General features: G+C 47.3%; 2 protein-coding genes across 5 annotated transcripts in view; both read right to left on the reverse strand.

The window, feature by feature from the left end:
- The window catches only part of KLHL3 (kelch like family member 3), a 53,308-nt gene extending 32,099 nt beyond the window's left edge, over positions 1–21,209 (reverse strand). Inside the window, exons 1-3 of one of the 3 annotated variants that reach the window (XM_027892463.1) lie at positions 21,173–21,209; positions 13,375–13,440; positions 925–1,041 (exon numbers count right to left, since the gene is read on the reverse strand). In XM_027892463.1, coding sequence (XP_027748264.1) covers positions 925–1,041; positions 13,375–13,415 — 158 coding nt within the window. In that variant the 5' untranslated portion in view covers positions 13,416–13,440; positions 21,173–21,209. Of the gene's footprint in view, positions 1–924; positions 1,042–8,462; positions 8,522–8,758; positions 8,851–13,374; positions 13,441–21,172 lie in introns of those variants that run through there. The other 2 variants (XM_027892466.1, XM_027892465.1) reach the window with 2 other exon arrangements.
- Positions 1,019–22,375, reverse strand: HNRNPA0 (heterogeneous nuclear ribonucleoprotein A0). 2 transcript variants are annotated; one of them, XM_027892469.1, is made up of 3 exons: positions 21,173–22,375; positions 13,375–13,440; positions 1,019–1,041 (listed from the first exon to the last, which is right to left on the reverse strand). In XM_027892469.1, the coding sequence occupies exons 1-2, from the start codon at positions 22,014–22,016 to the stop codon at positions 13,403–13,405; spliced, it is 882 nt and encodes a 293-aa protein (XP_027748270.1). In that variant the 5' UTR covers positions 22,017–22,375; the 3' UTR covers positions 1,019–1,041; positions 13,375–13,402. The 2 variants fall into 2 exon arrangements, with proteins under 2 accessions (XP_027748270.1, XP_027748271.1); XM_027892470.1 differs by lacking the exon at positions 1,019–1,041 and adding an exon at positions 9,789–9,835.
- Between the last annotated feature and the right edge of the window lie 1,486 nt (positions 22,376–23,861).

Genomic DNA, 23,861 nt, shown 5'->3' on the forward strand with positions numbered 1-23,861 from the left:
AGGACAACCACTTAATCCACTGAGGAGAGGTAGCTATTCAAGCACCTTTGAGTACTCTGAGTGTGCGTGGAGAGTAAAGAGTGTTATCTGCTCTCATCACACCATCTCGAGAGCGAGGGAGCACGTACATTCGTGTGTAGAGCACTCATACTTTCCACAGGAATTCTTCCAAAAATCTGGTTCCTAAATCTATCTGAATGGTAAAGAACTCCAGTGAGCTTCTCTTTGGTTTGTGGGATAACAGCAATGAAGAAACAACTCGTGTTGAACCACTGCCACCACATTGCTGATGTGATGACAGCAGTTCTTGAAGGATCTGTTCGCAGATATTTTTTCAGCCTCCATTCTCCCTGCACCCACACAGCTGTGGAGAGACCAAGGTGTTCTCTTTTAACTTTTTTTTCAATTTGAGAGTAGAGAACTGACATTCTTCCTGAGCACTTGCTTTTTTTATTTTCACCCTTTACTTTGGAGTGCTAAGCCCAGACTGAGTGATGCTGCCAGTTAAAGAGACTAAGAACACTACATTAATAATCTTTGGTCTGTAACTATGCGTAGGTGTCTCGATGTCTATAATGTTCTATTATTGGGTTTCAGACCATTATCTCAGTTAAGAACATAGTTTACAGCTGAATTTGCCATAAGTAATGGAAAAGACTAAATGAATCCTCATCTACAAATGAAAGCTATTGCTCAGATAACATTTCTGAGCCACAGCTGGCTCCTTCCACTTGGAAGACAGAGGTCTGAGGCTTGGGAGAGCAAACCATCACAAAAGGGCTGTATTTTACCTTCCCACTTGTTGATTAATCCTCTACATGCAACCACCAGCTGTAACAAAGATGGCACAGACCATTTTCCGAGTCTCCCAATCAGCACAAATCTGCTAAACCACAGAGGGTGCCCAGTAAGTCAAAAATGTACCTCCGTAATTCGTTCATGACCTTGAATGCCTTTCTCATGTGAGAGGGATTGACTGTCACTGTGCGCTGGTCCTTTTCATCTTCAGCTGCCTCAGAGGAACGGGGGCTCTGCTTAATGCTAAAAACAGGGACAAAAATAAATTAAAAAAAAAAGGAGTAGAAAGTTTGATTCAATGGCAGTTTTTAAAATGAGCATCCTAAACCCGCAGCACAGGGCATTAAACATGGAGTCATTCACATGTCTGTTAGTCTTCTGCATGGATGTTGAAAGCCAACACAGCCCACATTTCAGTCAGCAGGGAAGAAAAGAAAAAAGTGCCAAACACTTGAGGACAAACCCCCAGTCTAACAGGCTTCAGGCCAGGAAAGCAGTATAGGTTGAAATTCAAGCCAGAACATAACTGCCTCACTGAATAGATATAGACTTCAGCACTGGGAACTACAAGGGTACCATGCATTTTTTAACATCCATGTAGAGAAAGAGAAGTTCAGCCTTCAATGTCCCATCTGAAAAAGGCAAGCACACAATACATGACTTGTATCTTCCATAGAGGTAAGTAGAAAAGGACTATTAAAACTCCCTGCCCAGCTTCCAAAGCATTAGCTTTACTGAGGCCACACCCCATTTCCATTTTAGAAATAGGTCTATTTATTGCCACTGAAACATATGGAATGAATTATTAAACCTTCCTACCAGAACCACCAGCTCTGCAGTCAATGTCAAACCAGCAGCACCCAGCGCTGTGCCGTGTCTAACCAGGCCAGCAGGTGCCTAAGGCACACACGTGTCCTCCTGACTTTGCTGGGAGCTCTGGCTCTTTGCACAGAATCGACAGCGGGTCGATATCTCCACCTCCCCCATCTGAGAGCGCGTGGAATCACTCGGAGCTGAAGGTTTCCACCTAGGATAGAAGCAGCACTTCCAGGCTGGTCCCTGCTCTGCTCACGCCCACGGCTCACCCCTCAAACCCTCAGCAGGCAAAGGCAAATAAAACAAGCCAAGGAGGGTTGTCCACATCAAATCCAACTCCAAGAGAATGGCAGACTCTGGGAGGCAACTCCATCACCACCATGTGCCCGACACGAGACCTTCTCAGAGCTTTCCTTCCAAAGGAAACACCTCTGTCCCCTCCTCCCTGCCACCTTTCTTAGTTGGGTTCGTATCATGATAAACCAGCAGTCTGGGCAGCTCACCATCCTGGCTCTACCAGTGACCAGAAGGTGATGTCTGAGGAAGGGCACACAGCCAGGGAAGTGTGGAAGGATCCTCCCCAGAACAGCCCACCAGCCCCTGCCAAGGTGTGCCTGCATGCACATATCTACCTGTATACATGTATACTCATACCCAACGACTTTCCCCTTTGAAAAACACATTATTCACTATTTACAACCCCCTTGCTGAACGTTACATCCTCCCCACTGCCTGCCCCTGACAGGTGACTGTCACCATCACTGTGTCCCTTGAGGGCACAGGAAGCTCTTCACCCCCGAGCCTGTCTTTGGTGGGCTGCACTGTCCTTCCTCTCAGAGCAAGAGGCTGAGCAGCAGCCAAGCTGCACACAGCTCAAGCACACCCCTGCATACTGAGCAGCCTCCCGCTTTGTGCCTGAGACAAAGGTTAATGCCAAAAAACCAGCCAAGTCCAATTCTTTCACTTTGCTGAGCAAGTGAAATATTTTCAGTCATAAGTGAAGCCGCGAGGCTGAGCACAACATCACTCAGCACATGTCCCAGGGAGGGAGACAACTTCCCAGACTCCGTTCCAGTTGTCATCCAATTAGCTCAGTGTGGCTGGATTAAAAGGCAAAAAAAAAAAAAAAAAAAAAATCAGGAAGGAGAATATCTCATGTAAAATGTTCAGTACTCAGGGGACTGGTGCCAGGCAATGACACAACCAGCTTTTCTATCCCTGGAGAACGCTGAACTCATTCTGTGCTGCACGTACTGCCAGAGGTGTCCACGGGCACGGAGCAGCACTGGCACTCGGCTCTTCCCCAAGCCTGCACTCTCCAGTGAGGAAGCCTCCTGGCTCCAGGGGCACGGCCTAATTCAGTTAAGCCTTGCTGCTGTGTCTATCAAAAATCGCGGTGGAAATCTTAGGCCAAGTGAAGTCTGACAACAGCTTTGAACACCCCAGCAGAAACCCTTGAGTTTTAAGCAGCTGAACCTGCCCCTGTGGCAGGACAGAGCCAAGGAGGGGGAAACGAGGCTCTGGAAGTGCAAATGACTTCACCGACCTTTCAGTTTCCCAAGCTGAAACAGGTACAGGAAGCAAACAAAGTGAACAAAAAAGAAAGGAAAACAAAATTTAAAAAAAAAAAAAAAAAAAAAAAAAAAAAAAAAAAAAAAAAAAAAAAAAAAAAAAAAAAAAAAAAAAAAAAAAAAAAAAAAAAAAAAAAAAAAAAAAAAAAAAAAAAAAAAAAAAAAAAAAAAAAAGAAAGTGAAACCAAAAGGCAGCGTCAGGGACGGCCGTACCCATCGCTCCAGGGCAGGGCAGCAGGACACTGCTCTGCGTCACCACAGACACGCCTCACGGATCCCAAATCAAGGGATGCACGCAAAAAAGTCACGGGGGTTCTTTAATAAGAAGAAGCACACCACTCAGATTTATTTATTAGCACCCCAATGCTGGGGACCAAAGATTCTTTGTGTTCAAACTTTTCCGCTGGCAGAAGACACAGTTCAAAGGATACAGCAAGTTTCACTGAACACCAAAGCAAATGTCAGATCAACTCCACCAACATTTGGCTGTGTGTTTTAAAAGCAAAAAAAACCTCGCTTCAGAATTTTGGGAAAAGATCAATCCGTTCTTCCCAAAAAGCAGGAAAGGTAATTTTTTTTTAAAAGCATCCAAAAAGACATCCTGAGCTTTATTAACAGGGGCGGATTTCACAATTTGCCAAAGGCTTACCATAAAAAAAAAATCCTGCAGATCGTCTGGTTAAAAACTTGCTTCAAAAAAGATCAAGATATGCTATTTAAAGTTTTTTTTCCAAATGACTCACATAAAAAAAAAAAAAAATAGATTTGAAAAATTAATGGCCAGGAGCCTTTAACTCATCTTTGAGACAAACTCAGCTTCCGTGGAACTGTGTTCCAGTAACGGACGGAGGATGGTTTTATCTGGGAGAGAGATTTTACACCTCCCTGCACACACTCTCAGAGATCACTGACACATTTCCAACGCAAAAATGCAAGAACCTGAATGCTCCACGCAAATGCAACCTGCCACAAAGCAAAAGCTGCCCCTGAGAATAAACCAGCGCACTGCACAGCCTTTCTCTGAGATGTTTTTTTTCCCCCCACGAGGCTAAGAATTATCACCTTTATTACACTGTTGTAATTTCAATGGATCGAAGCAAAGGAGGAATGGGGTCCTCTGATCAAAGGTATCAGAGGAGACCACCCAGACATGCTGGAGCCCCTGAACCCCATGACCACGGGGACACCCCCCCAGCACCTTCCCGCTTGCCAAGCTCATGTCCTGCTCCACCAGCAGGACTCGCGAGTCAGCTGCCAGCAGCAATTTGTTCTATTCCTGGGCTCTCCAAGGCCATGCACTGAGTGAATGGACAAATGATTTAATTTCCCTGGGCCAGACGAGCATCCTCTTTATGGACACAGCAGGATTCTCCTAAAATAAGCAGAGAGGCTCTTAGTTTCAGACAGTGCCCACCCCACTGCCGCCTCCTGCAGGGCCTTTCAACCGTGTCCCCAAGTAGAATGAATGAACCCTGATTTGAGGGTCCCCAGTTAATCCAGGGAAGTTAATCAGTACCCCATTAACACCACGTTCCTCCTCTCCAGGACCCCCTAGCAGAGCTGAGCTCAGGCTTCCCGGGGCTCACAGCCCAGCTCCTGCCTGAGCATTCCCACATTCCAACAGACAGGAAGGTATTTTAAAAACCCATAACCCACCGTTCTGCTGCCTGCATGTATCAACTATAAAGTTGGGTTGCCTTAGTTACCAGCAGTAATTACAGATGTCTTTGTAGATTATGTGAAAGAATAAAAGCCTTCCTCAGAGATAAACTGTCCCCTGGCAAGATTATTGCCGTGCAGAGAGCTGGTAAACCCCAGGAACAAAAATCCCAGCTCTGCCAAATCCAATTCCAACCCTGGCTTTATGGGAGCCAGGAGTTCACCCTGAAGGAAGGGTAGATCTCAAATGCACTCTCCTTCAGAGCAGGGAAGGACAAGCTTCTGCTCGTGTTTCTGGAAGAACAGGAGCTGGGCTCAGCTCCCAACCCAACGGGGCACCACAGAGGTCCTGCTCTACCAGGCTCCCACACTGGAGAGGTGATGGGACTCCAGACACGTCCAGCCCAGCCTCATCCCACTGTACATCACTGGGGGGGGTCTCTGGGAGCTGCTCTAATCTCCTGCCACAGCAGCACAGGCTGAGTTCTGCTCTCCTGGTTGTCCCCCAACACCTCGGAGCTTCGGCACCACAAGCTCGGCCAAAGACTCAGCTGGGCTCAGCAACCTGCCCTCCCACAGCACAGGCAATCCACCATCTCCACAGGGGCTTCATATCCTTATATTAACTTAAAAATGACTGCTAACTGTAAATTTTCTAAGCCTGTGGAGCTTCTTTGTGGTATATGTTACAATCATCACCATAAAATGTTAATCTCCAGTTTCTGAGAGGTTTGACATCGCTCTGATCTAAAAACGTGACAGAAGCCCAATAGCAGATAGCAGTGTTCAAAATTTAAATGCCTCTACCAAGATAAATGGAGACCAAAATATTCATTTAGTCTTAGCAAAAGGAAAAAATCATTTTAGCTTAACTGGCCTTATTCTCTGCTTGGAATCAATGGCCAAAATCACAGCACACATACATTATGTCCAGTAGTTTTATTCCTTGAGTCAGGCAGACACAGTGAGAAAAATATGTCAGTGTAACAGCATAGTTATAAAAATCTCAATTTCTGAAACTGTCTTTAGGTCTGTACAAAGACAGTAAAAAAAATGTGACCGAAGGAATTCACACACTGAGCAGGCTTTAGAGAGGATTTCAGAGAAATGCATTATCATTAAAACATATGGGAGGCAGCAAAATGGAAAGGATTATTTTTCTTTTAATAGCAATATTATTTTCCTATCTTGTTGAATTTTTTCGGTGCCTACATCAACAGGGGGACATTAGCTCAGAAAACCACACAATTGGCAAGGAGCAGATCCCCAAAAGGATTTTCATATCAAAGGAGACCTCAGGGGAAAAGCAGACTTTGGGAACTACTGAGAAGAAAAGTCTTTGCTGACAGTAATGGAAACAACACAAAATAACTCAAATATGACAATACCATTTGCTTTCAAAGGCAAATATTGTGCTTCTCAAACAAATAACACAAACACACTACCTCCACTCAAATATAAAAATACAGGTGTTTTAGTGTTTTAACAAAAACAAAAATTAACATTCCAGGGAGGTTTTTTCTGTTCAAACTCAAACACATCTTGCAAATTCAGAACCAGAACATCATGCCTGACCATTGCCTTGCACAATCTCTCCATAAAATGAAAACCCCTATCAGCACAGCAAAAGAAAACCAGGATTCTGAAATATTTCACTGCCAAATGTGAATATTTCAGGTTAAATCCCCCTTGCCCCCAGCTGCCTCTGCCCGTGTGCAACGACATGGGCACATGATACCACTGAACAACCTGGATGTGCAAGTTAACAGGATATTTGAGTCCTGGCAGGCCCGGGACAAGAGTCAGAGGTGATATGAGCACCATCAACCTGTTCCTCACCGACTACAAAAATGGAAAACGTGGTAATATTAAAAAACCAGGGGGAATTCTGCCATCACAAAAGTCACAGAGTGTAAAACGTGAGGACTAATCTGCCTGACACAGATCTGAGTCGAAATGAGGGGCAAAAGCACAGGAACGAGCACAGACCCAGCCCGGGGTGCTCGCCCACCGAGGTCATTTTTGAACACCCCCTCCCAGGACTTGCCCCGAGCAGGCACAGCAGTTTCAGTACAGCCCCACACAACGTGCCCTTTCCAAGCACAAAGCAGGTGAATATTTCCAGCTTTCCTTGCCAAGAGTCAAACCCCACACCATTACTGCCTGTGACCAGTTCAGGACCGCCTCCCTCTTCCCCAAAACTAGAAATGCAAGCAGCAATTTGGGTAATCATTCCTCACTTCCAGAGGCAGAGAACGTGCTGATGGGGACAGTCCTTCGTGCCCTAAAAACAGATGGTCTGCAAAAACAGGATAAGGCAAAATAATCCAGGTACTTTCCCGGTGACTTTTTCACTGCTGTATTCCCAGCAAAAGGCCTTCAGTCAAAAGGAGACCATTGCTGGTAACCATCAAAAAAAAAAGGTAATAAGCAACAGTGCCAAGGATGATCCCAGCCTGGGGTATCAAAACAGCTCTGCTCCACTTCCTCAAACACAGACTCACTCATATAAATAAAGAAAAAAAAGGAAGGAAATCCCATTCCACGAGCTGGCATCTAGCATGACAAACTAAGATTTCAACACACTTAAAGTAACTGATATCTGGATTAATATCCAGAGGTGGCTGTTCACACCCCTAGAGGAAGCAGAAGCCCCACAACGTAATTTAAAGGGAAACATGGCAGGATGAAAGTTTTGTTTTGCACATTATATACACAAACAATTGCATCACTTGAGTCACAGAAGGGTAGAAAGCTGCCCTTTGGAGCTTGGAAAACAACTCCCACAGGCTGCTGTGAATGTTTTGCCTCAATAGAAGGAAAATTTCCAGAATTTGGGGGTTGACTCTAACTTAATTTTTTCAATGCATCATATTTAAACAAAACTTCTGTCAAGCACTGACGATCAGTCCTACCGGCAGGTCAAGCCCCCTCGCTATTCCCCCACTCACTGCAAGGTCACCAGCACAAAAGGAAGCACTCAGCATATCCTGTTTTTAAAAAAATATTGCAAAAAAAACCCCCCAAACAGGCTTAACGTTTAGTTTGAAGCAGCACAAGAAGCTGCCAAAGGCACCTGACAGAGGGGAAGAACAAGGGCAGACCTGAAACACTGAACGTCTCTCTGGATCCGTGAGGTCCCTGAGCAGCAATAACATCCTTTATGGGTTCAGCGGGCATTAGGTCGACTGTGTAAACACTTCTGCAGATTTTGGAGCAGAATATCTGCCTTGCTGGAAATAAAGTCTACATGGCCCAGCTACCGTGGGAGGGAGCCGGGGGATTCCCTGCGCTGACCCAACACCCGGCAGGGCACGGCTTCCACACACGCAGGCAAGAAAACCGACCCCCAAAGGCTTCGCGGACGTTACAGATTTTCATTCATGACTCAAAAAAGCAGCAAATATCAGCGGGTCCGTCTTCGGCGGAATGCCGAAGTCGGCTGTCCGAGCTTCCAGCCACAAGCAGGGCAGACACAGACCCGGCGTTTCGCGAGGCACGGCGGCCGCTCACCCCCCTGCCCGGCATCCCACCCTCCTGCTCGGCATCCCACCCCCCTGCTCGGCACCTCCATTTTAGCAAACCCTCCCCCCCCGCGCCGGGACCTGCTTCCCTCACCTCCTTAATTCGCACCCGAAACACATCCCACGGAAACCCCTCCGCTGCCTCGCTGCGGGCACACGGGGCGACACCGCCTGTCACCATGACATTGCAACATCCAGGAATAGCTCGGCGGGCGCCCATCGCAGGCGGCATTCCTGCAAGCGGGAAGCAGGGGCGGGGGGGAGGAAATCCCCTCCGGCCGCGTCCCGCGCAGCGCTCCCCACACCCCGCGGAAGGTGCGCTCCGGGTGCATCCCCATCCCTATCCCCATCCCCATCCCCGGGCGCGCACAAAGGGCCGGCGGTACCCACCTCTCGTCCTCCATGGTGCGGGGCGGCGGCGGGGCCGGCTCAGCGCCCCGGGCCCGGCATGGCTGCGAGCAGAGCCCCCGCCCCGGGCCGCTTCCTGCGGGAGGGAGCGGAGCGCTGCGAGCCGGGCGCGCCCCGCCGCCCGCACCGCACCGACTGCGGCCCCGCCACCGCCTCCTCCCGCAGCCCCCTCCCTCCTCCTTCCCTCCCTCCCTCCCTCCCCCGGCGGGGCTTGCGAGCGTCTCCGGGCAACGGCGGCGCCGCCCCGCACCGCCCCGAGCCGGCCCCGCACCGCCCCGCACCGGAGCAGCGGAGCAGCCCCCGCGCCGCTGGCGGAGGGGCGAGCGGGGCGCCCCAAAATCGCCTCAGTGCCCGCGATGTGCGGGGCCGGAGGAAAAGTTTCAGCGGCTGAGCAGCCCCAGGGCCCGCACGGGGCAGCGCGGGAGAGGAGCGCTGGGCACCGGCACCTTCTCCAGGAAGGACAGGGTGCCAGCCCCGACAAGTGTCCCCACAGCTTCCAGTTCCCCAGTTTATCAAAACCTCACAGTCCTTTGTGCAAATCTAGCAGGCCAAATAACGCCCTGCACAGGCAATAAGGGTCCTTCTGAACTGCAGGTGCTGTTTAGCCTAAAGCCCTGAACTAAATCACATTTGCCCTCCTTATTACAATTGGTACTTGGTGCAGAGGCTTTGACTTGAATCTTTTTTCCCCTCTCAGTTTATTAAGAGAATTTTTCAGTTGTTCTCTGTAGCAGTGAGGCCCTAGAGGTTAATTGTAATAGAGACAAGAAACAGTTGCTTTCTTCGTTACTTTTCCATTCACAAAATGTTTTCATGCAAAAGAAAGAGGTAAGTATCAAGAGATTTCTCTTGCAAGATGCCATTTCATCTCTTTTGTAAATAAAATTACCTTCCTCCTCTATGTTTCTCCTAAGCCATGTCCTCAGCCTAACTTTCATACATCTTTTAAAATGTATCAGCAGTGATGGTTGAACAGATGCAATTGCAGCTTCCATAGGAGGTTTTCAAAGACAGTCATCACCCTCATTCTTCAGATAAGAAAACTTAACACATCTGAAACTTTAGGGACATCATCAAAGTCACGTGGGGGATGGAGACACCAGAGTCCTGTTGTTTAAACACCGCTTGGCAGTCTCCCCATAGACAGAAAAAATACAGATAAAGCCAAGAAGTCAAACCTCACACAGGATTCGGGCAAAATTCCTTCATTTTCACATCAGAATCCTGTTAAGCTATCATTTTAACACACCCAAATCCTCAAGGACTTCCCAGTGTCCGGCCTTACACACCTGATGCACAACATGCAAAACTGCAAGATACAAGCTCAAACTAGAAGAAAAAGAACTATACTAAAAATAGTAGAATTTACCTCAAAAATGAGGGCCAAAGCTTGTTTCCATTGAGTAAGTCCCTCAGTAACCATAAAAAGTCCAGAGACAAGAGCAGGTCCTGAAATTGCTGCAAAGTGCCTGTGTATTTTTATTAACACATAGTTTTTCAGTAACAAAATATTAAGCTTTTACCATAAAAATCTACATCTCACTCCGGTCAGCATGGGAGTTAAGAACCAAAATTGAACCAAAACAGAAATACTTTCTTATGTGCACTGACCCACTGGTTGTGTACCACTGGATTCTACAAATCCTGACAGCAACCACAGAAAGGTAAATCCCACTGACAGACAAGAGCAAACCAGTAAATAGTCCCTGCTGGAATGGGACAAAAACATGTCCAAGTAATCATCAGAGATTATCTTTAGAGCAGCCTTGCAAAATAATCAGGACTGGGTAACAACCTCAAGACAGAAACCTCTTGCTTGTTTTTAAGTGCAAAGATTGGTCTCCTGAAAAAGCATCCAGCTAAAAGGAATAAGTAACACCTGATGGGTGGAATTTTTCCAGCCTCTTTCTAAAATTCCTAGTCCCAAGTAGTCCTAAATTCCTCCTACATCTAATCTACCTTCAGTCACTGACAACCATATAACTGCTGCTCAGAGCAGAAAGATCCACAGAGCTCCTGTTCCAGCCAGTCCCACCATCCCTTGGCCCTATAAAACCTTTCCAGATTCCTGCAACAATCTTCAGACCTACAGTGGAAGACCAAACCCCTCAACTCCAACGAACCACAGGGAGAGGACATCAAAGCATTGCCAGTGTCCCCATGGCAGCAAGGAATTTCTTCAATAAAAATGGCAGGAAGGGAGGGAATAAAAACAATTCCTGCCAGTCTGATCCAAAACTACCTACTGGCCTTAAGTCCAGCAGCTGGTTTAGCCCTGAGGTTGTAAGAAAAGGACATTGAGTACTGACAAGAATTTAATTCTGTGAAGAGCCCCAATACATTTGGAAAACATCCTGCCAATCTCCACAGCTTCTGCAGAATCCAAACCTCATCAAGGTGGGAAAAACCCTTCCCAGCTCTGCAAGGCCAAGTGCAAGAGCCCTGCACCACAGGGTCATGTGGATTAACCACAACACAAACAATGATTTGGGAACCCCTCGCTTCACTGTTCATACCTGTTTCCAGGTATATACCAATACACAGGTTCCACAGGTCCACATCATAAGCAATTTCCTATCTTTAGCATCTCTCCTGCTTAGCTGCATAATCCCCTCCACCAAATTATTAACCAGCTTTCTTGGAAAAAAAAAATATATGGTTTTGGTATTGAAGAGCTGGGAAAGGTGTACATAAAACACTGCATTCATGGAAGCTTCCAAAGTTGCATCTTCCCAGCCTAAATTATTTTTCAATTTGTTGGTTTTATTAATGTATATATATTTATCTTTGAGTGACCAAGCTGATCTGACCCTGAAGCTGGTCCTGTTTTAAGGGGTGTTTGAACCAGATCATCTCCAGGAAGTCCCCTCCAACTAAACTTATTTTGTCATTCTAATTAGGTATTCATTCAGAGAGATCTGCACTTAGACCATGTGTTTTCTGGGAAGAGGTTCATTAAGGAAATTAATATAAGAAAAGCAATGTAAGGTGTCTTGAAATATCTGCTTTGGTATCTCCTGGGTGAACTGAAGTCACTCAGAGGTGGTGCTCAGGCACTGCCCTGGCTCCCAAAGGACCAGGAGAGAAGTCCTGAAGGCACCTGCTGCCCAACCAGTGCTCGAATTCAGAGCAGGCTCTCACATAACAACCAAAACAGCAGCTAAAATTTACCTACTGCAGCAACTCCCGGGGATTCAGGTTATCACCAGGCTCAAAAGGAAGCTCTAGAGGAGACCTTCTCGGTAAGGACCTTCCGAGAGCTAGCATCAGTGATGATCTGGCAGCTGAAGCAGCAGGAGACTCCCGAAGCACTGGTTTCTAAATGTGGTTCACAGAGCAGAGGGCTGGAGCACCTCCCCAGCACCGTCCCCTTGGGATCGCTCCCCAGGCGGGGATGCTGCAGGAGCCACCGGCACCTCCAGAGGAGCTCCGGACTGTTGCCCTCTGCTGGTGCACGTCCCCTTCCCACACTCCCGCCTGCCACTCCTACAAAAATAGTAGTTTTATTCCAACAGCTTCATAATAAACCACCTTTAGAGTAAAAAACCCCTGCTCATCTTCACCAAAAAAAGCAGGAACCCACCAGCTGTAAACCTCCTTCCTGCTGCTCCTCTGACTCTTCCCTGCAGCCTAAGCCACGGATGTCACCCGCAGTCACCTGTGGCAGAGGCACAGACTTCCTGCCCTGCAGTCATATTATGTGTTTATCAGAAACCCGCAGCAAGGTTTGCTGGTAGATTTTATCGTTCAGAATGGAGCGCTCAAAAGGGAAAAAAAAAAAAAAACAGCATTCAGGAAGAAAGCTGTAAAAACAACTGTTGTGGGTGCTGGAGCAAAGGCAAAGGCTGGTATTCAGGTGCCTAAATATCAGCAAGTTTCTCTGCCTCTCCTCAGAGTTTGTCTCTCTACTGATGTGTACAGTTCTCACCACAGGCTGAACATGAGGACTTGAGAAAAAGTTTAGGCTATGGTCTAAAAAGCGGGATTTTTTTTCCCCTTTTTTTTTTTTTTTTGTGTAAGATATCATTTTAATGTGATTCTTTGTCTTTAAAACATAACCTTTAATTCTTCCACTACTACCTTCTGTAATAAGGGGAAATTGCCCATATGCTTCATGAAGATGTATGGCTTAATTAACATTTGTATCTTTTAACTCAGAGACACCAGCATAAACAAACCTGTTCTCATTCAGGATCTCACAACCATAACCCAAGTCTCTTTACTATTATTCCCTGTACACTCATTGCCTCGCTCTCTTCTTGAAATTTTTTTTTAAATATTTGATTTCTTGTTCTTTGCAAAAGCCAAGAAACACAGTCCACCACCACTGTGTGGTAACACAACCTGCTGCAACACCAGCACAAATCATGCACCTGTCACACACAAACATTTAGGGAAGCTTGTTTCTGCAGGCACATTATTTTACCTGAACAGCCAAAAGCTGTCTCAGGCAGCATGTCTTCCCCACAGGTAACAGATTCCCTTCATTATCCTGTTCGGTATTTTCTGGACAAACCCCTTTTTCTGCCCAATCTGCATAGCATGTTCAGAGTGGGAACTGTATGGAAAGGGCTCAGCTGGGGTTTCTGTTCACTTACTGGACTTTTGTGGTGTGCTTTTCAGGGCTCAGCTTTCCCATCCTCTCATCCAGGCAGAAGTGCACCCTGTGAGGGAGGAAGAAAACACACTTTGAGAAGGCATCAGGGTGCATGTGGCATCAGCTCATTGCAGCACTTTTGGAACAGAGCAGCACCAGCAATGAAACAAGCCCAGCTCCTCCTTCCCAAGGTGATTGTTTCTCAGCTCCCTCTCATCTGACTCCCCAACACACCGAAAATGAGAGCTCCCCGTTGCCACCAGCTGCACATAAACCCATGGCAACATTTCCAAAACACACGTGCTGCTGATTCATCACCAAGCTCGTGCCTCAAAGAAGCTGTAAGAGTCAAATTGACAGTGCAGAGTGGAAGCCCAGACTCGAGCTGGTGCCGGGTGAGGAAAAGCAAACTCCCCACACAGCACCTAAATGACGTAATTAGAGGAAGATAATTCACCCACTTTTAGGACTGCAGGAAATAACAGACAGGTGGGCGTAAAGGGAAAGGCACAGCGATGCACACCAGGTCACCGACTGAACAGGCTGGAACTCCTCGTGCTCCTGGGGATCTCTCTTTTCCAGGATGTATCTCCATGAAAATACCAGTAGAAAGCTGGCACTCCTCTTGCAGAACACACTTCGCTGCACACGCTGTGCAAGAGGCACCGACCACAACCACCCTGCAGTCCTGCAGTGATCTCAGGAGAGAAATCCTGAATTTGCCATCAGGATCCAAAGGAGCTCTCTCCAGTAAAGGGAGCATCATTATTCCAGCAGTGGTGGACAGAAAACAATTAAACAAGCCCAAATGAAGTCCTACAGTGAAGGACTTTGGCCAAATTTGTTACCCAGTAAACTTAATAGATTACTAAAATCTGAAGAGGTACCAGATAACCACAAGGAGGGAAGTGGGAATTTAGCTTTAGAGATCCTTTACAACACTGCCACAGGAACAACCAACAGAGCCAGAAAACAGAAGACATCCTACTGAGGAGGGAGGGGACCTGGAGGATGAAATAGGAGTAAACTCTTTCAAAACACAGCTGATAGCGCTGTGCTTGTATACAATAAGCAGGTAAGCACAGCCTCCCCCCAGGGCCGTGCCCTGCCCATGCTGCAATCTGTTCATCAGGGTGTGTGGTTGGGAGAGGAGGCTGCCCACTGGAGCTGTGTCAGTGTGCAGCAAAGAAAACAAGATTATTGATCCACAGAGAACGAGCAAAAAGCACGTGAACCTCCAATCCCAAACACCACTCGTGCATTTTATCCAGCATTGCTTTAATCCAAATCCCCGCTGGAAACAGGGACAGGACTCCTGATCTTTCTTCTCCCCAGTCAGTGCCTGCAGTGACTACACTCATCCTTCCTTCCCCCCCGGGAGGTTTTGTAGAAAGCAAATTTTCTCACAGAATAGAAAAACTCCATTACAAAGCTACAAAAAGCAACAAAAGCTACAGAAATGACAGAAGAGACTGAGATGATATTCATCTTTTACGTTGACTAGATTACAGCCTAACAGTGTGTTTTCAGATGTGTAGCTTCGCATGTCTTTCACTTCAATGAGCATCCCCGGGAGAGAGGGGCTTCCGTGAGACAAACCAGTTGGCAATTCCCTGCTACAAAGTAGCATTTGAAAAAATGAAGTATTTTCAGATTTGTCAGCTCGTTCTGCTGCTAAGGAATTTTTCTGCAATGTTAATCAGTGATTTGTACTTCGATGGTGGTGAGCAAATGTGCATCTTGACACATTTCCAGTCAGAAAAGTAATCCCTTTCTAAATTGGCATCGAATCCTTACTGCATTACTCATGAAAAGAGATATTTTTAGCAGTTTGATGAATATATGTACCAAAATTGCACATAGCTCAACACAGTCCAGGTTTTTTTTCTTTTTTTTAAGAGCTGTTCTTTCAGATCTGTGTTATTTTCCACTTGCAAAAGCATTTAGGAATGAGACTGTCCGCATCAGGCTAAGAGGGTCGATATCCAGATGCCTCAGACAGATGGCATTATTAGTCTGCCTGGGCTTGACATCTCGTTTTCAAAGTTAAGGAGCTTTGCTTACTTGGATGGCTGACAATCTGAGAATAGCCCCAGCTCTAAGCCCCACGTTTACACCAACAGCAACAGGCAACGCTGCAGCTTTGCCTAACAGATTTGGAGAAAATAAAGGTACACCAAGATTAACCACACTGAGAACATACTTGAAAAAATAGTCTTTAGGATTCCTACTGGCAAAGGACAAACCATGGACAGAGAACTGAACTTGAATTTTATTTCTTATGCTGGCTGTTGTTTTGGTTTTTTTTCTTTTGCTACTTTCTTTCTTTTTGAACTGTTCCATCTTTTTAGCTGTTCAGGTTATTGAGTAGATAGAGCTATAGGAAACAAAAAAAATCTGAAGTATCTCTTCTGCACTGAACTACAGCTTTACAGCTCTTGTTCTTTCAGTGTTCCCACCACCCATTTTCCCGGTAAGATGTTTTTAAGGGGAATACAGATATGATTAAAACACTCTGAGAACAACACAAACAAGAGGTTATCAGTTCAAAAACTACTATTCCCTCCCATTTATATGTAACAGAAACTGTTAAGAGTTCTGGGAGCAGAGAAGGTAAAAAGACTAGGATTTGTCAAAGGAATTTCCAGGAGGAAAGCACCCAAACTCCATCAGCCCCTTTACAAGCCCTAGTCACAGAGGTAAAGGATAGAAAATTCCTAAGGAAAAACAGCAGAGAGACTTTCAGCCTGTTATGAGAAATACACATCTGACACTCATCAACAGCAATACTTACATTACAGCACAAATAAATACTCATTAAGGTAGGTGGAAGTAGAGGTAATGTCTGTGTGTACACACACACATGCCAGAAATAATAGAGTAGTAACACTTCAATAGACCTAAAAAATGCCCATCAACAAAAGCAAATAGTGCTTGTCCAGGCTGGCTCAGATCTCCCTGTGGTGTGCTTGCATCGTGAAATACATTTTCAAGTGAAGCAGGGATACAACTGTTTTATTCATATTAGAAATACAAAAATAACAAGCAGAAAACTCATCCTTGAGGGATGCATACACCAGATCACAGAATCAATTAAGCAAAACATGTTAAATAAGTCATTGTTTTGTAAACCACGCCTCTGGCTAAGGTGAAAGACTGAAATTTGGGGTGTTACACTTTCTATCACCTAACATTAATCCAAGGTATTAATGCACAGACAGTTTGGCAAACGTACTGAAAATGCCTTCTTCCTCTAATTGCTCTGGAAGCCAAGGTCTGGAACAATGTAAACCACAGAAATGTGGTACCAACTGTTGATTATGTGATAAACACTAATCCGTAACAGCTACAACAGGACAGGCAATCCTAATCTAAAGGCTTGGCTAAACTGCCTTCTATCAGGAAACCAACCTTCTCCCCGACAAAACCCCGTTCTCACAGAGCACACGGTGCTCTGTTCGCTGCCTGCACGTCACAGGGGTGTCCTTCAGGTTATTTCTTTGAGATTAATTAACAATTTAAGCCAAGCTTTTGCATTTTTTGGAATGAACATTCTGAGGCACACAGAAAAAAGCAGACTGTTTTCAGACTTGAATGGGAGGTTGGGGTCCTCAGCACCGTTCCAGCTCAGACCCTTTCCAGCAGGAGTAGGAATGCCATTATTTTGGGACAACAGGATCAGCTGACAGGGCAGGATAATAAACCAGTGTTCTGATCTGCACCAGCCACTTAGGTCTTTTAATGCTAAATGAAAGCAAAATTTGCTTTATAGAAGGGATCTAAGTTGGGGGAGGGGGCAGCACACCATAAAGCATTTGAGAACTTTGAATTTTTAGACATCTTAAGTATTTCTGCTTCACAGGGTGTTAAGTACACGTTCAGGAAGTACCTGACAGAGTTCAGGCACCTCCTGTCAGTGCCCAGCTCTGCACACCCCCATCTCCTGCAGCTCTGGGCTCCTGTGAGCGGAGCTGAGAGCCCCAGAGCCAGTGCTGGAGCCTGAACTGCAGCTGCTCAACTCGCAGCTATTGCAACACCCAACACAAACCCCAAAGCTTGCTCAGCTCTGGAGGGCAGGGGCTGTCCACCCAAGCACACTACAGAGCCTGCAGGGCAAGACACAGCTTTTATTCTGCAAGTCTGTCACACTGTCAGTGACCCACAGAGATTTGCTGCCACCGAAGCTGTTCTAAAAATCACCTTTTCGTCACCTACTGTCAAACAAACACGTGGGAGATACTTCCACCGACTTGTGCAAGTGTCATTACATTATGTATGCAGGTGTTTCAGCATGTTTCTTTTTAATGCAGTAGAAGCAAGTGTTATAAAAGTGTGAGTTAGGCTAATTTTATTAGCCAAATAAAACGTACAAGTCATACAAGAAGTAGAATCAAGAACAAATTATACTCTGGAGTAGACACGAACACCCACTGCTATTAAAAAACTACATGTACATCACAACACAGTCTGAAAAGTTTGATGTGGGGAATTTCTTTTTGGTCATGCAGATTACAAAAATAAAAAGAACTTCTGTGTTTTAAGAAAACTACTGCACTTTTACTTTACTAAATGCTAGAAGTAAACCAGTTGCTCTCTATTCTATTTCTCACAGGTGACACCAGCACAACCCATTATTCGGTTCTGAACAGAAGGACATTAAATTATTAGATAATTTCAGACATAGGGACTTCAGAACTCAACTACAAACTAAGGGACAGCAAACTAAAGCTACTTTATTTCTATCTCCGTGACCATCCTAAAGCAACTGTGAAGTCACGAACTTTTACATGCCAGCTCCAACACCTCATTTCATCTCAGTTCTTCCCACACACCTCTGTGAAGACAAATCCCCCCCAGGGGGACAGAAAATCATTAAATACCTTTAAATAAATAAGCAAGGCTTTATCAACAAATCTGGTTACCAGGAACTGTGTTAGGAACAGCTCTGTTATTCAAAGGCAGTCTCTAAGTCACTGTGTCTTCAATGCTACCCAACACAGATTTGCATCTTTCTACACTCCAGCATCACCTGCAGTGTCAGTTCCTGCTCCAGAGAGACCCGAGGTCAGAGCAGAGCAAATGCCACTTACTCGAGACACCACAGAACACTGGCAAACAGGTGACAACCTTTTCAGGGAGAGACAAGGCATTCCCAAACACAGGTGCAATTTCTGGGATCAGCTCTCAGCAGACATGAGTCCTACAAGGACTATTGCACAGAGACAACCAAACAGCACATTGATCAGTACACGAGTTCCCAAACTGTCAGATTTCACACACAAAGTCACTCTTTTATAAAAAACCTACTCGTTTCTAGTATCAACATATTCTGCCACAGCACCTAACACCTGAAAATCCCATAAAGCTGTAGTTGGTGCACAAACCTTTACCTTCCCAAGTCAAACGACAAGCCACACCACAACAGTGAATTTAACCATTTCTCTCCAAACCAGGCTGCTCCTTGACAAGGTTAAGGCAACTCACCACTGCGAGGGACTAAATCAAACCCTCACAACAGAGGCTGACAAGCTTTTCGGACAGAAAAATTACAACACAGTTGCAAATGGCAAGTTATCTGGAACCTATTTATAAAAGCTAAGCTAAGCCAAAGGAACCAGTCCTGCTCTGAGAGCCATAAACTACCACAGTCAAGAGGAAACTCAGCTCTTGGTTTAAATCCTGATGATACCAAAAGGTTGTCCTGTTTATTAAAGCACAGGTCTTTAGGTTGATGCAGTTTCAACTTCTAACAGCAACAGAAAGACTCATTTCAATTAAAATTAGCACCAGATTCAATTGACAACAGACAGCAACAGTACCTTGGAATTCCCTGCGAAATCCTTCAGCCCACAAGCACAAAGCCCTAGACAGTTAACCTCCCACTGGGATCAGTGGGAATCATATGCCTAATATCTTGCATTTCTGGAGCAAAGCAAAAAGCAGGTTTTACGATGCAGTCCCATGAAGCATCAGCATAAATGTCTAAGTGCTCAGAAACCTGAAGTCAAAGCAACTTTGTACTTTCAGAATCCATGCCCCGTGTCATATATACTCTCACTCAAGCATATAAGGAATTCAAATCTTTTATTTGATATCCATAAACCCATAAACGTTGCTATTCTATATTTCTATGCAGGAAGGCAGTTTTCCCCTAAAACATTATGCTTTTTAATAAACAACAAACTTTTAATTCTATTGCGTGAAAGGGCTACAAATATACATTTGTTAATCAAGCAGACTACACAGATATTTTTTGCTTTACAACTGGCACCTATGTTGCTGGTACACTTGCTGGCTCAGTTCTCAGAGCACTTTGCCCACTTTGCCCACGGGCAACTGCAATTATTATTAAAAAAAATTACGTGCTGAGGCAGGTATTGCAAATTCATTCCTTTTTTTGTTTGTTTGTTTGTTTTCCCAGTCAGTACTCACAGAGCCCACCTTTATTCACGTGCAGATGTCACTGCACTCTACACCAGTCGATCTGGGGGCATAAAATGACTTTCAAAAGTCTGGTACAATTGTTAGCAAACCACTTTTGCTCCCCCTCGTCCCGGTTTTAAGGAAGCTACCATCCCGACAGCAGATGGAGCTGCCAGAATTCGCCGGGAAGTTTAAGGAAGGACAACAGTTCCGAGTGAAGTCTGTTAACCTGGTACTATGAAAACAAGTACGTGTTAAATAGAAGGGACAAATGTCGACCCTTTTTTCCCTGGAAGGAATCACACACAGGCAAATCCATAAGAGGACTTGAAAACTAAGCAATCGGAAATTCTGAACATTTTATATGAATGAAGCACATGCTTAACACAAACTATTTCTTCAAAACTACACAGTACATACGTTGATGGAAAAAAATTGACCAACCATGTCAGCACGTCAAACTGCCTTGTACAAGATGGTGGATGCACACAAACTAAGTGAGAACGAGTAATTTAAAAAACAGACCACATCCACGGATTAGTACTTCAAAAATTTCTCTGTCAAGTGTCTGAAAGCCACTAGCAAAAAAGTCAGTTAGGACCTTTACTGGCAACAAAATATTTACTCTAAGTACACAGAGGTTTTTAAAGCAGAAGAACGCTTGCTTCAAACCTAGAAAAGCCTGAAAACCGTACGGAATTGATCCTAGGAAAAAAAATTAGACGTGTAAAAGTCAATGAACACAATGATTTATTTAAAAAATAAAAAACGTAAAAACCATTTTTTTTTCCTCCTTTACAGAAATGTTAAAAGTCAGTCATGGGATCCGAGTAGCTTTTGTAGAAAAAAACGTAGTAGCCAGGTATCCAGTCCATACAACAAAGGAAATTCCCCCCCATTCCTCCCCAGTTTTTACTCCAGATCAGCAAGACACTTCCCACCCCGCACCCTCCCCCCAAAAAAACAAATGAAAACAAGACATTTTTCGTTGCTAGTATAAAAACGACCAAGGTCCAAGTAATAATAAAAAAATAGAGTCCATCAATGACTGTAACACAAAGTATGTGTATGTGGGGCCCAGTCCATCTTCAGAGAGAACGAAGTGGCACAGGCAGCAGAGGCGACCCTCAGGGGGCATTTAGGAGCCGCTCCCACAGCAGGGAGGCATTTAAAAGGAGCTGCCGTTCGGCGGGTTGAGGGGAGAAACCATCGAGAAGCTGCCCCGTATCGAAGGGAGGGCTCTCCACGCCCCCCTCCTCAATGGGTATGGGCACTCCGAGGTCAGAACGAGCCGCCCCCGTAGCCTCCCCCACCGTAACCTCCTCTGTACGGTCCACTGTTACTGCGGCCCCCCCAGTTGCCGCCCCCTCCTCCACCTCCTCCGCCGCTCTTCATGGGGCCGTAGGAGGACTGGTGCTGGCTGTAGCTGCCGAACCCGCCGTACCCGTTGCCGTAGTCGCCGCCGCCCCCTCCGCCGCCGCCTCCGTAGGACCCTCCGCCGTAGGAGCCGTACCCGCCGCCTCCTCCCCCGCCGTAGCCGCCGTAGCTGTTGTAGCCGCCGCCCCCTTTGGAGAGCCCGTTGTGATCCCGGTTACCGGAGCCGCCGCCGCCCCGGCCCCTTCCTCCTCCTCCTCTGCCTCCCCGCGAGGGTCTGGAGGAGCCGCCGCCGCCCCCGCCCGCCTGGATGTCCTCCTTGGGCACGGCCTTCTTGACCTCCACGCGGTGGCCCTGGATCGGGTGGAACTTGACCACGGCCGCCTTGTCGGCGGCGTCGTGGTTCTGGAAGTAGACGAAGCCGAAGCCGCGCTTTTTCCCGCTCTGCTTGTCGGCGATGATCTCGGCCTTCTCCACGGGGCCGAACTGGCTGAAGTGCTGCACCAGGTCCCCTTCGCCCACGTCCCCCTTGAGGCCGCCCACGAACAGCTTCTTCACCTTGGCGTGCGCGCCGGGCTTGGCCGAGTCCTCCCGGGACACGGCCCGCTTCAGCTCCACCGCGTTCCCGTCCACCGCGTGGGGGGACGCGGCCATGGCGGCGTCCGCCTCCTCCACCGCCGAGTAGGTGACGAAGCCGAAGCAGCGGGAGCGCTTGGTCTGCGGGTTGAGCACGACCACGCAGTCGGTGAGGGTGCCGTAGGCCGCGAAGTGCTCCCGCAGCCCGGCCTCCGTGGTCTGCACGTTCAGCCCGCCGATGAACAGCTTGCACAGCTGCGAGTTCTCCATGCTGCTGCCGCCGCCGCCGCTGCCGCCGCGCCTGGGCCTGGCCCCGAGACTCCTCCTCCTGTTCGGGGGCAGCAGCTCCGGAGGTTTTTTCCCCTCTTGCTCCGTCTTGCCGCCTCTTTCCCCCGCCGCGAGCAGCGCGACCTCAGGGCTGCGGCGGCCGCCGGCGGTGGTGGTGGTGGGTCCCCAGGCGCGGCGCGGCGCCTCCGCTCCCGCCTCAGCGGCCCGGCAGCGCGGTCGGGGCCTCGCCGGTGCCGCCGCTCCCGCGGAAAGGCGGGCGGGGGGTGGGGGCGAGCGCAGGGCGCGCACAAAATGGCGGCGTCGGCTTCTCGGGAGCGCGGCCGGGCCACTGGCGCCCACACAAAGGGGCCGCCGGGAGCCCCGCCCCCCGCGCCCGCCCTGCTCTCCGCCATGGCCAATGGGGGCGCACCTCCGGAGCAGCCGGCCAATCAGCCTTAAGAGGGCGGGACTATAGGCTCGACCGACGCGCCCTCAGACCAATCAGAGGGCTCAGCGCTCGTCACGGCTCCCGGGGGGTGCGCCCCTTGACGGACGGGGCTGGTGGCCAATCGGGGCGGGCGGCGCGGCCCGGCGCGCGCTCCCTGGGCGGGCGGCCCCGCCCCGCGGCGCGCGGGGGGTCGCGCGGGAGGGTTTGAACCGGGGACCGTTGGAGCCCTGAGGGGGGACCCGCCCGGCCCCGCGCGGAGCCCCCGGCGGGGAAACGGGGGAGCCCTGGAGGGATTTAGCAGAAGGGTGGATGTGGCACTTGGGGACACGGGTTGGTAGTGGCCTTGGCAGCGCCGGGCGGAACGGTGGGACTCGGTGAGCTGGGAGGGCTTTTCCAACCTAAACCATTCTGTGATTCTTTCTCACTTTTCCGGCTCCTGTTTCCTCCCCCTGTTTCCCAGTCCTCTTTCCAGCTCTATCACTGCCTCCTCATCCTTAAATCTCTGCAAAGGAGGTATTTTCTCAGAGGCATAATTAGAGTTCAAGGGTATGTGAGCCCTATGAAATTACTAATAGCAAGATCAATTTCCTTTTTTTTTTTTTCCTTTAATATTACCTTAAACACTGACAGCATGAAAACTGCAGCACTACTTTCAAACTCAGGGATGAAGCAGAGCTGCAACATCTCCCTGACAGACATGAGTTGGAAATGCTCCCTTGGAGGCTGGCAGACACAAGTGTAACACTGACTGTGCTGGAAGGTTGGTTAACCACAGCCCCAGAGGAAGTCCAGAAAGGCTGAACATGATGTCACAGGTTTAAATCCATTTATCTCAATGCATGAACGGACACAATCACTTTAGCTAGTAGAGAAGAGAACATGCTCGTAGTGTCACTGAAGTATTTGTGGTTTAAAAATAAATATATCCTACTCTATTAAATAAAAAGCTTCTTCCCAGAGGCCCTCTGCAGGCTCCACACAATTACAGGAAACAAAAAGCTATATTTTGCCTACTAGTTATTGTAAAAACTGTGTGGCCCTTGGCCAGAAAACTTTGTGTGTTTTATGTAGAAAATAATCCATGAGGGTTTTGCAGACCCGTAATGATTTACAGCAAAAAAGGAAGAAAAATTAGGAGGATCTTCTCTTGCCCTCAGTGGACAACAAAGAAAGAGAAGGCTTGTTTGCAGCTCATTTTCACTGCCTGAGAGAGACAGACAGACAAGCAGGCCAAGGAAGAGATCAAAGAAAGGAGTCGCTGCTTGCATCAGGAGGAGGACATGGGGGTCTTTAAGATGTGAGTAAATCAGTAGGAAAAACAAGTCACTAACACAACTCAAGTGCAGCCCAAATGCTTCCTTTTCATTTGCATGACTTTGATTAATGAAGGGAAAACGCCT

The sequence above is a fragment of the Empidonax traillii genome, unplaced genomic scaffold (genome assembly GCF_003031625.1).
Source record: "Empidonax traillii isolate 1590-97213 ecotype Southwest subspecies unplaced genomic scaffold, ASM303162v1 scaffold353:size574767, whole genome shotgun sequence".
NCBI lineage: Eukaryota > Metazoa > Chordata > Aves > Passeriformes > Tyrannidae > Empidonax > Empidonax traillii.